This window comes from Bombus impatiens, unplaced genomic scaffold (assembly GCF_000188095.3).
Source record: "Bombus impatiens unplaced genomic scaffold, BIMP_2.2 scf_0091, whole genome shotgun sequence".
In the NCBI taxonomy this organism is placed as follows: Eukaryota; Metazoa; Arthropoda; class Insecta; order Hymenoptera; family Apidae; genus Bombus; species Bombus impatiens.
The window spans coordinates 1,046,148-1,063,496 of NT_176510.1; the positions used below are offsets into that span (position 1 = coordinate 1,046,148).

General features: G+C 38.8%; 1 protein-coding gene across 3 annotated transcripts in view; it reads right to left on the bottom strand.

Annotated features, from left to right (window-relative positions):
• Positions 1 to 260: 260 nt before the first annotated feature.
• Positions 261 to 17,349, bottom strand: part of LOC100747040 (bifunctional heparan sulfate N-deacetylase/N-sulfotransferase) — a 369,108-nt gene continuing 352,019 nt past the window's right edge. For all 3 annotated transcript variants that reach the window (XM_024372706.2, XM_033318398.1, XM_003485985.4), the window contains 10 exons: positions 15,864 to 16,116; positions 13,587 to 13,778; positions 4,196 to 4,539; positions 3,233 to 3,521; positions 2,445 to 2,573; positions 2,194 to 2,376; positions 1,881 to 2,101; positions 1,486 to 1,764; positions 890 to 1,187; positions 261 to 800 (listed from right to left, as the gene is read on the bottom strand). In XM_024372706.2, the coding sequence (XP_024228474.1) occupies positions 690 to 800; positions 890 to 1,187; positions 1,486 to 1,764; positions 1,881 to 2,101; positions 2,194 to 2,376; positions 2,445 to 2,573; positions 3,233 to 3,521; positions 4,196 to 4,539; positions 13,587 to 13,778; positions 15,864 to 16,116 (2,299 nt within the window). In that variant the 3' untranslated portion in view covers positions 261 to 689. The remainder of the gene's footprint in view (positions 801 to 889; positions 1,188 to 1,485; positions 1,765 to 1,880; positions 2,102 to 2,193; positions 2,377 to 2,444; positions 2,574 to 3,232; positions 3,522 to 4,195; positions 4,540 to 13,586; positions 13,779 to 15,863; positions 16,117 to 17,349) is intronic.

Genomic DNA, 17,349 nt, shown 5'->3' on the forward strand with positions numbered 1-17,349 from the left:
TTTTTTTTTTTTTTGGTCGCTTTTAATTTCATTCGTTAAAGCATTCTCTGGCCTTCTTCTCTTTACTACTCAAGTTTCAAAAAAGTTATTATCCTCGAGTCGACAACTTGTTCGTGATTATCATTACGCAAATCTAAAATGTGCGTTTGTTTGTGGTCTTTTGATTTATTAAAATATTGTCGACTTCACAGAGTCGAAGAGAAACACGTTGTACTAAGATCGAAGACAAATTTAACTTGGGTATAAACGAAGAGTTCTTCTTTTTTTTTGTTCTTGAATTCATCTTTAGTAGTAAAGATTAGAACGAAAGCGTCCAATCCTAATAGACGGATGATGGCACCAGCGATCGGGCTGTATTCTCCTAATAACCATGTTTTCTACGACGCAACAACGATGACAATAATAATATAACGTTAATAATAGTGCTATTGGCTTAACAACGATCGACAGTCACGGTCGTGTTCACCGTGAAACCGTTTAGTGACTAGTTTCGCAGGCTCCCCACCGATCTTAGGCCAAACCACTGGGATAGGCCACTTGAATGGTCCTTCCGTCGAGGATTTGGTGTCCAGTGGAATATAATCGAATGTACAATTATTTTACAGATCTTCAGCTAGTAACCGGTGAATTTCGTTCACCGTTGAAATAAACAGTTCAGAAACGGTGTCGTTTCATATAATCGACGTTTGCTAGGTCATCACCGTGTCGCTGAGATCTTCCTTCAGCCATTGTGGGATCGTTCTCAGCCCGAGCCGTTTTAATAATTTCACTAGGGCCGTATTATGGGATAGATAATACCTCTGTGAACAAACGAACGACAGATTCAAGAAATCATTCTTTTATATTACTCTTGTCCGCTTTCAATGTTTCCCAATTTGCTATACAGTACCTGTAATAATTTGTACGATTTATCCTCCATCGGAGGATACTGACGGCCTTTGCTCTTGCCGAGGCATTTCGTTCGATCCTCGTTGGTAACTTGACAAAAGAATCCCTTCTTTGGGTCGTACCTCAAGTGAGATGAGTAATTGAAAGCGGGCGTGATCTTGAGGAATCTTTGTAGCTCGTGTAACGTCTCCACGGGATTTTGACGGAGCTGCTCCCCGTCTATGATGTGCAATTGCTGAGGCGGATAGTAGGAAAGCCATCTTTCCAGATGCTGGGCGTATTTCCCGGGATTTAAACATCTGTAACAGACTCAAGCGAATGATACTTGCCGCATTTGTCTTCCCGCGTACAATTAATATTCTACCGCAGACATACAGTCCAGATAGTCTACACGCAGGTCGAACTGCATTAGCAATTTAGATCTTCGCTCGTCTACACCCCGTACGGCTATTACGTGGCCGGATAATGTTATTATTTGCATTCAACTATTCAAGAACTTTTAACGACTCGTTATTCAAGCTCGAGCAAGCACTAGGGGCTCTCGTGCTCGTAACAAACAGAAATTTATTCGTGCGCTTGCACAATGTTGCAACCTACCTATTTCTGAGATCGCGTAGAGGTTTCGGTGCGGTATCGCTCGCAGTGATAACCGAGTGAAAGGAATAATTATTCGCTACAGGATCGCCGTGGACCCTCGTGTGCTGGTACCACGAATAGGCACGCCTGGCTGGCGAAAGCAGTATAGTGATTAACTTTGCTCTCGGTAGAAGCGCATGAGCTCTGCGCGGCACCAATTCACCGTCGAAATAGGTCGCGGATTTTTCGAACAGATACCGTGAACTCTCGTTTTTCGACGCTGGAAAGAAGCTCATATACCTGAAGAGAAAATAGAACGATAAGTTAAGAGCAGATTAATTAACGAGATTCGCGTATCTCTGAAATTTTTCCTCGAAACGAGCAACCGGTTTTCGTTTTTGCTTCGTCTTACTTACCAATCGAGACCCTTGTAATAATTCTTTCCATTGAAGAACTGAATCTCCTCGAACGTGTCAGGACTCGGCAAATTGCTGCTTATCGCCGGATGAATGGACAGGAAGGTGTAGAGAGCGGTAGTGCCAGTTTTTTGGGGACCAATTACCAGGAACCTCGGTAGCTGATCGCAGGTTTTATTCCTCGACCAGATCTTTTGATGCCTTATGTCGTCGCAGGGATTCTTTAATATAAACGAGAGTTTTTATAAACGCCTCGTTACTACGGCTACCAATTATCATAACTATAACACAGTTTCACATAGCAGCAACTTACGCCCCACACAGGATCAGATTCTTCGGGATACAACTGAAAATATCTCTCTGCGAGTTGAAGAGGTGGAGCGCTGGATAATCTCAAGTTCGTCCAACATTGAATAAATTTAATCACCGATTCGAAAGTGTATAGCGCCAGACGATCGTTCCCATAATTCGACATGTGCGTCATAAAAATATTGATCTAAAAGAGAACAGTGGAAGTGCAAAGCATATTTTGGAAAAAGTAGATACAGATATTGGATTACTTACAGGATTGTGAACGATGGTCTGGAACAATTCTCCACCCTGTATCGATTTATCCAGTTTGTCCCTTCCGCCCGGATATCTATCGATGAAGATCGTGTGTGTGAAAAGGCCACAGGTTTGCCTCGGTAGGACCTTGCACAGAAACAAAGGAAAGAGATCGTCACGCGTTTCCCTTTATCGTTGATTTCGTCGCGATTTATAAGAATCGTACGCCCCAGGGAAATCAATTTTTTATTCCTCTTTATCTGCTCGACTGGTTGTTTAAGCCCTAAGCGAAAGAATCTACGAAACAAAGGATGTTTTGCTGGCAGCTTTATCGCGCGTCGATCCATCGATTTTTGTCTTCAATGCTCATCCGTGAACTAGCCTGTTCTCTAAGGCCAACAGTCGCGCAAGTTTCGACAAAAAGTCAATCTACAAAGCACGAAACTACGAAACTACCGATTCATTCGATCACGAATTCTTTTATTGCTTTTGCATAGTTTCCCAGTCGGTTGCCGACTGTTAACGTCAAACAATTGGCATGTTCAATGTTCGAGCTATGTGGGAAAAACAAAGAGAAAAAATTGTTTAACTCGCTAGCTGGGTTGTTCGGACTATATTGATTGGTGAAATGTGCTTATGTACTATATAGATACTGGCAACTGAAACTATTTATATTAAATTTTCTTTGTGATTAACAAAAAAAAAAAAAAAGAGAAAGTATCGGGGAGAAAAATAGTGTTTGCAGAGGGAAATGAACTTTAATCCTTCGGAGTGGATTATTGAAATAGTGATTAGGCAAGATTTACCATTATATTACGATGAATGAAGCCTCTTCTTAATCGAGCAGGCCTCAAATGGGGATACTCTTCTGTGCTAGTGACTTTGATGCTCCATACTCTTTTCCACGCCTCGTATAGTCCTTCGTGAACCGGATAAACGCCGGAATGATGAGGACTTACGCTGTAGCCGCTTCCTGTTGGGATTCCGTGATCTTTCGCGAATTGTTTGTTCAGTGCCATGTCCAATTGTAGATGTGTTACATTCTCGTAGAGATGAGGCTGTTGATGATTCCACATGTGGGAAAACCACGTAAATCTGCAATTTAGAAACGTAAATCTCAATTTTGATAAATCAATAAATTTATCAAATTCTACTAACGATCTCTATTTCATTTAAAACCACTCACTTTCAACCAAACGATACGAGTTAATATTCATATTTTCATAAAAAGAGCGAACAAGCGTGATCTATTGATTTCATCGACAATCGAAAATGTACATAATCGATCTACGAATTTAATTGCCGTCCATAGGAAAGCAATTACTGGAACAAATCGCGACAATTCGCAAACAGGTGCAACTTCCGCGGTCTGATCAACCGTGACACGTGCACGGTCTCAATACGTCAATTTGCGCCAATAGTGAATCTTTTTGCGCTCTGTTTACCGCCCGATTCGCGCAACAACTCTCTGCCAATTCCATTTCCGTTTTCACTGTGCGTACTGTGAAATGTATTCACGAGTCGTTCTTAATCTAACATTAGTATTCTCTAAAAAACGAAATCACTTAATCGTCGTTTCAATACAGAAAAGAATCGCAGAAATTACAGAAAAGAAGAAATAAGTCTTTTACATTACGATTAATTGGATTTACGAACAATAGTTTCCCTATTTATGGATTCGCCACTGTGTGAAAGGCACATAAATGTTAGGAAATATCTCGTCTAAATACTAATAACTTGAAAAGAAAATATACAAAAATAATACATACCTGTCTACGTTCTCCAGAAGCATATCGTCCCCCAGATTCTCTTCCGCGGAGCCGTGATGGAAGTACTTCCCAGAAAACCCCAAGTTGAATTTAAACCCCGGAACCAGCGCCTGAATCCTCTGTTGAGTAGCCAGCAACGCCATCACGTCGTCCTTTCTCAGTCTAGTCCTTTTCTCACCAACGAATATGTCGTCGACGTCAACTAGTATCATCCGATTCAAGCTGAGGCTCAACTGTCCATGAGACAGATAGGATAGTGAGTCGAGTAGCAGCAAATTGTGCAGCCAGAATCGTAATCCTCCGCCGAAAAAGACCCTCTGAATCCCGTCGTATCTGCCGTGATCCTGTGTAATGAAAATCCAATGTGGGTCCGTTAAGGCTTATCACGTTTAGGCTTATCATACTGTACCGTCACTCTGATCTCTGTCGTTTAGCGGGCGAAGTTGGATTTTTTCTTTTTTTTCTATTTGTTAAAGAGAGGATGGGGGTTTGAGAATTAAACGAGCCAGCACGAAGTACCTCGTTTACGGAGAGCAAGCTGATAAAGCGAAGCCTGGTATTTAATATCGATCAAATTCCTTGGGTAATTCTAGCGCGTAAAAAAGACACGATGAGTGGTGATTAAAGAAAGAGGGAGAAAAAACATATGGAAAAGGGGGAAGAGAGGAAGATTTCGAGAGGAAGTTAAGGTTCGATTTTTAAGCGCATTTCCGAAGTTAAACGGGTTATGCTATGGGAGAACGGGGAACGCTAATCTTCTTTTAATCGCTTTCAACAGCGATATATTCGATTCGAATAGCAATTGTATCGTCTGCCGATCGTTATTCCGAATGGGACTTTATATTTTATGAGGTGGTAAGGTAACCCCGTTTGTTTGAAACAGAGGTTTTTCGTCGCAAGATAACGGGTGTTTAACTCCATGAAAGTTGCAATCGATCTGACAAAAACGAAATTTGCATAGAAATATTTTTAAACAGGTACCTCACTTGTTTCTTGAAATAGAAATTTTGCACTACGAGATGGCGATGTTTAACTCTAGGGAAGTTGCAACTAAACTGACAGGTCTGAAATCTCTTTGAACATATTTTTAAACAAGTACCTCGCAAAGTTTCTCAACTAAAAAAGGAGGCAGGAGAAGAAACGTCTAACTGTTAAAACGTTCTAAATTTTAACTAATCAAGTCAATTTCGTTATCCATAACTTCTTTAGTTAACTTTGAAAGTTTGGATATGAGGTTTTGCTCGCATATTTCCGAAATTATATAATTTTCACGAAAACGAATATAAAACAATCGATTTGTTCGAACGTCTACGATAGAATAGTCCGTTAATTTAACGTTTAAAATTATGATCTAGTCGTCTCGCTGTGAATAAGCGTTGGTAAGCTTATAGAAATTATGCAAGAGCCTTATCCCATCGATCAAACGATATTATTAAATTAGATTCTCGCGCAAAGAAACGAGTTACTTAAAGCTGCTCTCTTCTTTTTTTCACGGAGTTCATCGGACGTTGAAGACTCGGCTAAAAAGAAAAACGCAACGTCGCCTATCGATCATCACACGTGTCGATCGCTCGTCACGTAAAGTGGGAATTGTTCATTGGCTGCGGTGAAATTACGGTGATCTCCTTCCATTTATTTTTCATTGAACGCGAACGACCGCATGCAACGTTAATGGGTTTGCGCGTTCGACGTGTTGATGCTTATCGATCGGCGCGCGTGTAAGGGCGCGTTAATTTCAAAGATGTTTTACTTCAACGTGTCGCCCGACCCCGTGTAATAACGCGTTCGAACAGCTCTATTTTCCTCGAACGTGATTTTATCTGCCGTACATTTCCAAGGGAAACTCGTCATGTACGAAATTCGCTGTTTTTTGATCACGATATTATAATGAATATTATAGGAAATTTTGTAGTTTTAATGCAGGATGGTAAAATATAATACAACGTGGTGATAATATTGTTTTTGATATTATTTGAATATTAAACACGCTTCTTCGTTGTTTTCAATGAACGTAATTGAAATATTAAAATTGTCTCCTGTTTAGATATACCATAGAAGGAAAAAATAATTCTTTGGAAAAATAGAATTATTCTAATTATACACGATCATCTTTTGCATTGTTTGAATCATCTGCATTCGATTCGTTATAAAATCATATAACATTCCATGTAGTTTTATAACAAATCTATCTACTCATCAAGCAGAAAGTCACGTTTTTCTTTATGGTTCTGTCTGTTAAACGTCGCTGGAAGATTATTTCGAATTTCAAGCTCGTCCATTACATGGGAAAATATGTGCAGCTGCAATCCTTACAATTAAATTAGATTGGATTCTATCCGTTCCCTCTTTGTTTTTACATTGTGTGAAATTGTCAGTAAGCACAAATTTATCGAGTGATTAATACATGTTAGTCCTTTCGAATATGAAGCTGTGGAAGGTTTAAATAGTTCGATTGGCCAGAGAAATTCTCCATCAAACGAAGAGAATCTAGCTTTCGAATCGGATCGGGGGAAATTCGATTCTTTTCCTACCCGTGAAAGCGAACGTTTCCATCGATAATCTTCTTTTCGCCAAACAAAGCGGACGCTTTATCAATCGAATTTCAAGCTCGTTTGCTTCAAACGGCCATAAAGAAACTGTCGAGACGTTGAAAGGAGCGATTCATCGGCGGCTTCGTGTTTTTCCAAAAAAGATAAACGAGCGCCTAGTGATCGATCGCCGAGATACGGTTCGAAGACTTTATCTCTTCTCTCGGTCGTCGCTCGCTGACTATTCCAAATTCAAAATTTCATTGACGTGGTTTGCTGTAATGACATACGTATCGGATTTTCGCTGACAAGTAAAATGGTTTCTTCAAAAATTCAGACTTATCGTTTAGTGGTACATGCATATCTATTTATACGCATTCTTTTACGGATTTCTTAATGTCCAAAATGTTTAATTTCATTTTTAATCTGTTGTTAATCTTCGTACTATCACCTTTAATGATCAGAGCTGCGCTAATGGCCAATCATAGTTTTTACAGTAAGACGATGTCTCTATGTAAAAACGCATTTAACATTCCATCGTAAAGTTGTTATTAATCGTGATTGGCACAGCGATACTTTTGTCACTCGAAGAGTCGCATATTTTCAGAAAATAGCTGAGAATTACGATCGATGCTTGTTACACGTTCTTTCGAGAGAACCTGTCGTTCATCAAAGATGCGGCTCATAGCCGTGACGCATCCTGTAAGCGAAATATAAATTGGCAGCGCGAATAGCGACAAACGAAGCAGGGGCTACGTCGATGCTCATTAATCGAATGAACCAACGGCTGATTGGGTTCTGATTTAATTACCTGGCTACCTGTGATCCGTGAATCTCCGGCCTACCAGCCGTAGCTACGTAATGGGCTTATCAGCGAGATTATTATTGTTGTTTACTGCTAACAAGCTCCGCTCATGGCGACCGTTTCAAAACGCAAGCCGGTCAACCGAGAATTCCTGCCTGGTTCTATAGCAATTAACAAATTGCCTGTTAGGGAATATCTTGAATCGACGGCGAACACGCGTATGGAGATGTGTAAGTATACAATACGAGAATACACTTCGTGGATCAACAAACAAATGTTCATTCAACGGAACATAAATACATACTGTAATTAAAATTTCTTTGAGAGAATCGTCAAGAAAATTTTTTACTTAGATAAGTTAATCTCTTTTACAGACGAGTTGATTGAGGTCAGAGGATGATTATTAGCTTCTATTCTTTTCTAGAAAAATTATACATACATTAGTGTCAAAGTTAACTACTCGTGAAAGATTTTCATACACTCGGGAATATTTATTCACAGTGATATTCATCAACACTTAACTTGAATTCAAGGAAGACTAAACTTTAAGAAGTTAACAGTGGTTTTTCAATGTTTCTCCAAATTTTATTCAATATATTAGGGAAACTTTATCATAATCTACGGACTTTTAAAAATAATTGAAATAAATAATGCTAGGTTACTTCCAAACTTCCTTGCGATACAAAAATCGCTAAAAGCGATCAACTCGACGATCTATTATTTTCTTTTAGCTACCAGCCTAATAAATCATATCGCGTTTCCAAAAACTCGTTAAAACCTAGTTTAATAAATATTTTCTCCCCTAACACGTCTCATGCTGGTCACAAAAAAAGATACCTTTCCTATTTTACCATTTGATGTAGAACAATTCGTATAATAATTATACGAAGATACATCTTCACTTTCAATTGTATTTATTTCCTGTATCGTATAGTTATAAATAAAAATACATAAATTTTCGTGAATAGCCAAGTAAGTTTCGCGTTCATGAAAACGCAGTGTAAAATGTGTTATTGTTAGTTTCTACTGTTAGAACATTGAACTCGATTGTTCGCAAGACAGAAAGGAGAACTACGGCAATTGGATAAAGAATAGAATCACCTTCCTCTTAAGAAACTCTTTGTCGTCGTATATCTACAAGAAATTCATTGTTGTTTAGGAGGAAGATACAAGTCGACGATAGGAAAGATTTATTATCGTCGCCGGAAGAACTTAGCAGAACACTGGCATCCTGTGTCGTGAACCGCTTCATTACACGCAGACTTTGTAATACCCGAGAATTTTGTGTAGACAGAGCAATTGGGTGACACTGTCGAAACGCATAAATCATTCGTGTATGTTACCGTATTTCAGCTGGCCTAGTCTTAATTTCTATCGTCGCAAACCATTATTTAATCGTGACCGCATATATTTTCAGAAAATAGCTGAAAATCTTTCACTCTTATGATCGTCGATAATCTTCGTAAGTAACAATGGCTTCACGTTACTTTCTGACGATTGTCAGGCATGCTTTCTACGCGCAGAATTTCTATGGTTGTAAAGGTTCTAAATTTACCTCCACAGTGAGTATTTCTACGGCTGTTGCAGTCCCTAAATCTACTTACATCCGCCCACTACTAGGGTTGCACGATCCCTAAATCTAAGTGCTCAAGTGGCACGCAAGTGCAACGGTGTTACCTGCCACATATAGAAGCACAATTGTAACCTTGCGATGTAGATACTTGGATACTATAGATACTTTTTGTCAAATATACTTAGTCGATCATTGACGAAACTAAGATTGTTCGAAAAGTTCATATAAATACATAGACGTTAAATTATTTTTAGATTATCTGGACACTTTAGCGTGTCGTGTAATAAAAGATTATCACACGATAGAACTGATGTTCCAAGTTAATATGCAATAATTTGAAAGCCGTGTACATAAAAGTTGTTGTGGAAGGTTGTGAAACTAGTTTGATGTCTGAGGAGATACCATACTTCAGGTTATTTAATACCTAAATTTTGAACGAGATAAAGAAAGACTACCCTGTCATCGTTCTACGTTATTTGTCATTAATTATAATAAGCAGGAGCTGAGAATCAATTAGAATGATCTAAGATACAAATGTTAATAATTAAGAAATTTAAATTATACCCTGCAAATGATACAATTGAGATTAGAAGAACGACGACGTAATGAAAGATCATGCAAAGTTGACGTAAGACGAAGCAGATCCATGCACGATTACGATGTGCTCGGGCAGAGGCAGATGATATCACGTCTAGACCGTTTGTTATATTAGACGAATATTTCCTGTTTGCGTGGCGTGGGGTTTCTCCGCGTTGAAGAAGATCCGCTGTCTTCTTCGCGTCTACATTTTCGCGTTCTATACATCACCGGTGTTTTCATCCGGTGCGCGCTTGCTTCCGGCCGAGCCTTTACAGCGCCGTGGAATCTTGCAATCGCGAATTCCGACACGAATGTAAAACGGCTGATGAAACAGCTTTACGGATTGTCTCAGGCCCGCTTGCACTCTGCTTCGTCCCTGTGATAGTCTCCTTTCGTTTCCTTAATTTTTTCCTTTGTATCTTTACAAGCTTCCTCTCAGCTCGTTTAAACTCTAAATTTTTCTTGTTTTCAATATTCTTCCTCCGTCACGCGTCTCGCCTTTTTCGTTTCCATTCCTACCCACATTCTACCGATATTATTGTATTTTACTCTCAGCTTTGTCTAATTTTCACTATTTCATATCATAGCCTTTTGGTCGTTTTTTGGTCCTGTTTAGTCTGTCCTTCTTTTCACCCTTCTTTTCATTGATTTTCTCATTTCTTTACAGTTTCTTATTCCTTAGTTTCGTACCCTCTGTCATTGTGCCGATGGTCCATCTAAAGTTTACAATCTTAGCGTTAAAACTTGCTCCTTCTTGCTAATATGTTTCCTGTGACATGCGTCTTGTCCTTCTCGTTTCCATTCCTACCAATATTTTATTATTTTTTTATTGTACCTTCAGCTTCGTGTAACTTGCATTATTTCACATTATTCTTGCTACGTCGTTGCTTGGTTACTCCTTTGACCCTCTTCCCTTCATTTCTATAATTTATTCCTATTTTATCCCACTTCTTATTAACTTTCTTATTTCTTTACAGTTCCCTATAATTTTAGTTTTACAACTCGCTCTTCTTGTATATTGCTAAAGTTTTCTACTCTTTTTTCGCTTTTGTTCTAAGAAACTCTTATTATTTTTCCCTTCTAGATTCCTGTCTGCCTTATTACATTTATTCTCGTATATTCACCTCCTTCTCTCATCTGAGCGGCGTTATTCTCTCCTTGGTACTCTCATTTGCTCTCTTCGCTTCTTATCTATGTTACATCGAGCCCGGTACTTCTCTTCATACTCGACACCATCTCCTCACCTTTGTACCTGCACTCTTCCATCTTCATTTTCGCAGAAGAGATTCAAGGCTCCGCTTCGTAGGATGAAACTGGGGTGGCGTGCACGCGACTTCACATTTGTTTTCGTTTCCGCGGACTAACATTTCTCAAGAAAATGAGAGTCGCGACGAAGTCTGAAAGGGTGGCCCGGAGGCGGGGTAGTTCTGAAATTTCCATTAATATCGCAACAATTCTACCGTATAACTTAATATTTGATTTAATTCGAGATTTCCGTTTGCACGTCTCATTCCGTTATTATCGTAACATTATTATATTTGCCGTTTGCGTTTTAAGCTCCAGCGATTTCTATATTAAAAGAGGGATTAAAATGAAAAGTCGGCTCTGGAATTATTAATTCGAATACTCTTATTCTCCTTTATTAACAGGTTTCTTTCCTTAGGTGTTATTTTTTATGGAAATTTCATTTCCATGAAAATGTGCATTTGTAGGTCTAATATTTGTTTAATATTAATGAATTTAAAAGATTACACGATACAAAGATACGAAGATATAATAATAGCGTTATATGTTTCAGTTATTTTTCTCACACGTATCAAAATATTTTCCAAAGTTCATCATATTCCTGCACATGTTTCTCTGCCTGTTATTTTCTTCTTTTTCTATTTTTATACTGATTAGTTATCAAGAATTGGACGATTTGCATTATCTTCTTTCGATGTTCATCAACTCAGCCCTGAAGAATTTAATTTATCAAAATTAAATTGTGTATGCCACTACAATTGTTCCTGTGACTTCAAATTCCCTATATTGTCTAGATTCTCTTCACATTCAAAAGTATTATGTAGCGAAGATAGTCAGGGAGGAGTTTCGTGAAACCAAACGTTGTTATCGACCAGTTTAGTCATTCCATCCTCTACTTGGTCCCGAGCAAACTGACCAACGCACGGAGGTCAATAGCAACGGATTCCAGTATCGTGTTCTCATCTCCGCAACGTTTACCGCGTTCAGACCACGTGGTATAGATTCTGACAACATTCGACAGAGCGAATCGGAGATCGGAGGCAGCTGTTTCCATTTCCGCGTCAAAGGGAATTAGGAAAAACCGTCGATGTTGGACGAAAGGTGTTAATTAAAGGTACATTAAACGTAGACCTCAGGAGAACACGTCACGTTTCCTATGTCTCATAAAGGAACAATTTTCAAATTTAATATAAAATAAAAATGTTTTATAGTTTCTGTAGCTTTATTTGATTTCGTCGTTAAATACGTATTTGTATGTCTTTGCCACTTTGTTGAACGTTTTAAAAATATTATTAGTATTTTATTAATTCAAGTAAACGTGAAATATCATTACGAAATTATCAAAATGTATAAGAATTATTATCTTATTTGGGACGTTACACTATAGAGATTTCATGTAACCAATATTACGTGGAAAAAAAGTTTCGAAAGAAAAGCGTTCGTTAACGAAATGTATGACCAGGCAAACAGTGGAACAAAAAGCGAGGCGTATGGACAGAACAACGGGACGCACAATCGCATTTAATTAAACGAAATTCGCATTCCGCCGTTACTTTGTACGTTAACAATGCAGGTATTAATTAATAATCCGAGTAAGAAGCGGCTTTTTTCTGTTTGAATTTTGTCTGGCGTTACGAAACTTGGCATCGGGTCACGGCTTCTACAAAAGATCAACGTTAACCCCTTACCACCCCATAAAATAGCTCGGGTTGGAAAGAAGCCCGATGCACGTATATTTTTCCTGACCGACTGAGAAAGGCTGAGCTATACCTCTTTTGTAGGTTGTAATTAATATTCCTCGCAATTATGTTAGCGACTCAAGGTCGGACAAAGCGGCCCAGATTCTGATGAATTTACGGGATGAGGACGAAGAGAGCTTTGCTAACTGCGAGAAGAAAAGCGATAAACAGGAGGCACGTTAATTAATTTGCTAATTAGGAGAGGCAAGTTAGCGTCGATCGATACGAGTTAGAGATTCCACTGCACCCCTTATATTCTTCGTGATCGCGCTGAAAGACGTTTCTTGCGTTCCATGGTGTTTTTAATTTTGGCTCTTAATTCGTGTAATTTAAATTGAGGGCGAACGTGGAAACCTTCTTAACCTTTGCAAGCATTGAATACAATGAAAATGAATGCCGGTTAATACAGAATTAAAATTTAATATTACGTTATTCTGCAAATAATACAATTTTCCTGCGAGCTGAGAAATGGAAGTCGTCAGAGAATGGAGGATTTTTAATGAAATATGCTACGAGTACGAGTAATCTTCGCTAGGATTCGTTCCTTGCGTATCGACTTTTCTTTGTTCACATTATTTTAAAGGAGGTGGAAGATGGAAAAATTACGTGATTTGTTTCACGCTTGTAGTTCTACTTAATTCGTAGTGAATCGCAAATGATACAGAAGAATCTTTGCTTAGGCGAATTCACTTGCAGGAAATAATTGAATGACTCGACAATTGAAACACAAACCGCATTAATCGCGTTGTCGTTCGAAAATTCCGACGATTCTCTGCGATATCATCGAGTTTACGAAACGTTGGTTATTCCGTAATCTTCCCACGTTCCACTTGTAATTAATCTCGGTCTACACGAGTAAAACGAGTCGAAACGCGGAAGAATGCGATGGATAGAAAAGCATGTTGTGAATCGTGTGTCTCACCTGAATGACAGTCGCTAGAGGACTTTTATTGGCCGGGTAGTCGAGGCTGTCCCGATGCGCCCAAGCCAGCGGCTCGTAGGTGCTGTGATTGGCCTGAAAAATGGTCCAGTCACCGCCAGGAAGTGGTCCCCAGGCTGTTTCTCCGGATCTGGTTAATCGCAGGATAGGGGACGCCGCGTTCAGCTGTGCATCCTGAGGGAGGAAAGACCGATCTCATTTTGTCTGTTGTTCGAATGCTTGTCGACAATACGTGAGTCGTTTCCCGATCCTTTTTTCGCTTTCCCGTACCTTTACGAGAGAGTAAAAATCGAAAATATTGCTATTTCCGTCTCGAGTCTGTTATTTGCGTATCAAGAATTGTTCCGTTTGTCTAAAGAGAAAAGATGATGCTTAGTGCCGTACTGATCGAAAATATTCTACTTCCGTTTTTAGTCGATCACGTTGAGATACAAAATGATAGGATGACAATGACAATAAGTTTATAAATGGCGCACACGAAACTTAATCACAAACTAATACTAAAAGATTACAGTGTAGGTGAAATATGGAAGTTAATATCGAGGTTACTGTAAGTAGAATGAGTAAGTATCAGACAGCCGTGGCATAATCCGCACTGCGTCGACTTTTCGGGCGCATATTTCGGAAGCATATTTCCTACGTATAGGAGACCATGCATCGTTAAAGTCGTTGGAAAATTTCTAAGTTACATAGACTCTTATGATAGAAGATCGATACTATAGTCTACTTTACCGTACGTCAAACGACACTGATCTTCTGGAAACATATTTTGTATCTTTAAGGAACCACTCGTGTGTATCTCGTGAAACTCAACATATATCATTTCGTCAAATTCCCAAGCTACGATTTTCATACTTTTTTCAGAAGTCTTTCTAACGTTCAATACGCAGGTCGTTACAAATATAATACGTGTACAAATGTTTGAGGCTTACTTCTCAAGTTGCAAACGATTTAACTTTAGGTTAAAAATATACCGAACCAGTCGACGAACTTATTCTGCGTGTTATTCACATTTATCTCGTTTCGCGTTGCTCTTCTTCTTTAATCTAGTTGATAATCGACGATTTAATTTTTAATAGAGGATTTGATTTAATCAGTAACATCGATTCATAATCATCGGTTCATTTAAGCTTCGAAGGAACGAAATTCCATGTTCGCTAAGCTAATAATACTTCGCCGTAACCTTTCGAAAGCTAAGAGAAACAAGAAATGTACATGCGATTCAAGTAAATCGCGTGTCGTTGGAACGCTGAAAGAAAGGAGCAAATCGTAGGATATTACCGGCAGTAATCGCAACATGCAGACACGCGCGATTTCACGCCGCATGCAAATTGATTCACCGTGGCAACCTTTTCCCGCGAGCCGTCAAAGCGGCGTTTGTCGTATTGCTGCCGGCAAATAGCGTTTCCAGTTTCCAGGTATTGATGCTTTTATTACAACGTTTCGACGGCCTTTCTTACGAAGCTTCCTGGCGGCGTAGCAATTTTTCTACGAAATAAACTTGCAGCCGTTTCGTCACGGCAACGGAGATTGCCAATCCGAGCTCGCCACGCGATCAGGTTTCCTCTCGTCTTGTCCAACAACCATCCCAGCTCAAAAACGTTATCGCGACAAAATTTATTTTCCGCCGGCCAATAAAAACTACCGACACTTCGTGGCCTCTGTGGACACGTTTCATTTTAGAGAATTGCTTCCGCCGGACGTGATCGTAAGATCGATCGAGAGAATCCTTTCGAATCTTCTTCCAGCGTTCGGGGCAAGTTTTTACGCTTTTTGGCAAATCGTAGTTTTTCCTTGTCGTAAATCGTGACGCGTGAATGTATTTAGACGCGTAGTATCGTAGCTTTAAAAATCGCAAAAATGAAAGTATAAGATGATAGGCGAGAGAAATTAGAAATATTGGACAAATTGTAGAACTGTCTTTAGTCAATTACCATATAGAGAGTTTACTTTCGCCTGTTACTTGCTCAAACTACTAGGTTGTCCGAAAAGTGTCTCCCTTTCCCAAACGTGTTTTTTTACAACAGTGCACCTTCATAAAAACGTTAAACCAAGTCTGTGAAATGTCGCGGTGTTTGTCTCAACAGAACAAAATGGATCGTACGTAATTCGACAAAATGATATAAAAGAAAAAACGTTGTGCGTCTATTATTTCCTCATAAAACGAAAGAGACAATGGTTAAAATGGCAATATCTTTGGTTTCAGTTATCTACATTTCTTTAGTTCTGTTTGATATTTAATCTATTTTTCGAACGAACCTTCAGTCTGAGATTAGTGTGCACAAACAGAGGAAATCCCTTCAGCTGTGCGCCGACGAGACTTTCCTCGCCGGACGGCGCGAAACCCACGATGCCAACCGAGTACTCTCTGCAATATTTGTCTAGCAATTCGCGATTCCACTTATCCATCTGCAGGTACTTGTTCAGGTTCTCGAAGATCAGAACCCCGTATCGACCTTTGTCCAGGTTTGTCAACACGGGTAGGGACTTGCCAGCCACTTCCAGTTTGTATCTGAAATCATATTTCGTTTCACGTTAATTCGTATCTTTTTACTTGTATAATATTGTAAAAACACATCTTACATCGGTGTCTACACTTTCTTTCGTAGTAGTAAATGGTTTTGTTAAAATATCGAATTTCTCCTATTTTCTCAATTTTTTCCTTTATCTCCTTAGTTGCGTCTATTCGTTTTCTATCAAGGATCGAACGTATCTTTATAATTTATTATATTTATTATATCAGCAATTGTATATTATTTTTTATTTTTAATTGCAGTTAATCGTTTTATCAGTATTTGTTCGAAGATAATATTTGGTTGTCATATTTGTTGGACTTTATTAAACTCGGGACTCTAGCATGAATAAACCGATTTTCTATACTATTTTCAAAAACACGAAAGATAGAACGAGAAATAGAGCGAAATTCGTTACAAAAATTCCACCTATACAATTCGAGAACCGTTGCACTCAAAAAGTAATCTATAGCCTCACATACAGACCAATCAAAAAACATGATATGCCCCAATCAAAAAACACGTTATGCATCACTTCTCTATATATATCAGTGGAATACAAATATAAAAATTAATAAAAACAGCGACCATAAAAAGATGAAACGATAACTTGCTATTCACCGTACCAATTCTTTTTATACCTATTTGATTTCATTGTATTTAATGTAATTATTCGTTTTCCAGTTGGTAAATTTAAATACAACTATATAATAAATTCAAATATCGATCGAATTTTACATCTGTAAAACAAATGTCGTTTCCTAGCATCGAACTGTAGGATTATAATAAAATATGCGACACTTCGTCAAGTTTTAAAACATAAATCGCCAAGATCGTTCAGACGTTAATAATAAATTGTCGATTACCATTGCGATAATTGCGAATGTTTATACATTTACGAAGAATTTAAGGGTGGAAAAATATACATAAGCATTACGCGGAACGCCGAGCAAGTCGAGAAGAATTCATTTAACTGCAATAGGAAAGTTCGAGGCGAGTCGGTGGAAAAGAATTCGCCAAGCTTTTACGCGCAATATCCTCGTGTCAACGATTCCCGGAGGTTCCGGCCTCTGGAGGATCAAGAGTGACGAGACTGGAATCCCTGCCTTAAACTTCTTCCACCGTTCCTTCTGATTCCCTTCGTGAGATTATGCAACAAACCAAGGACCGCCGCGGAGTTAACGCGTCCCTCGAAACGGAATAAACGTCTCCTTCGTCCCTGTGTTTGCGTT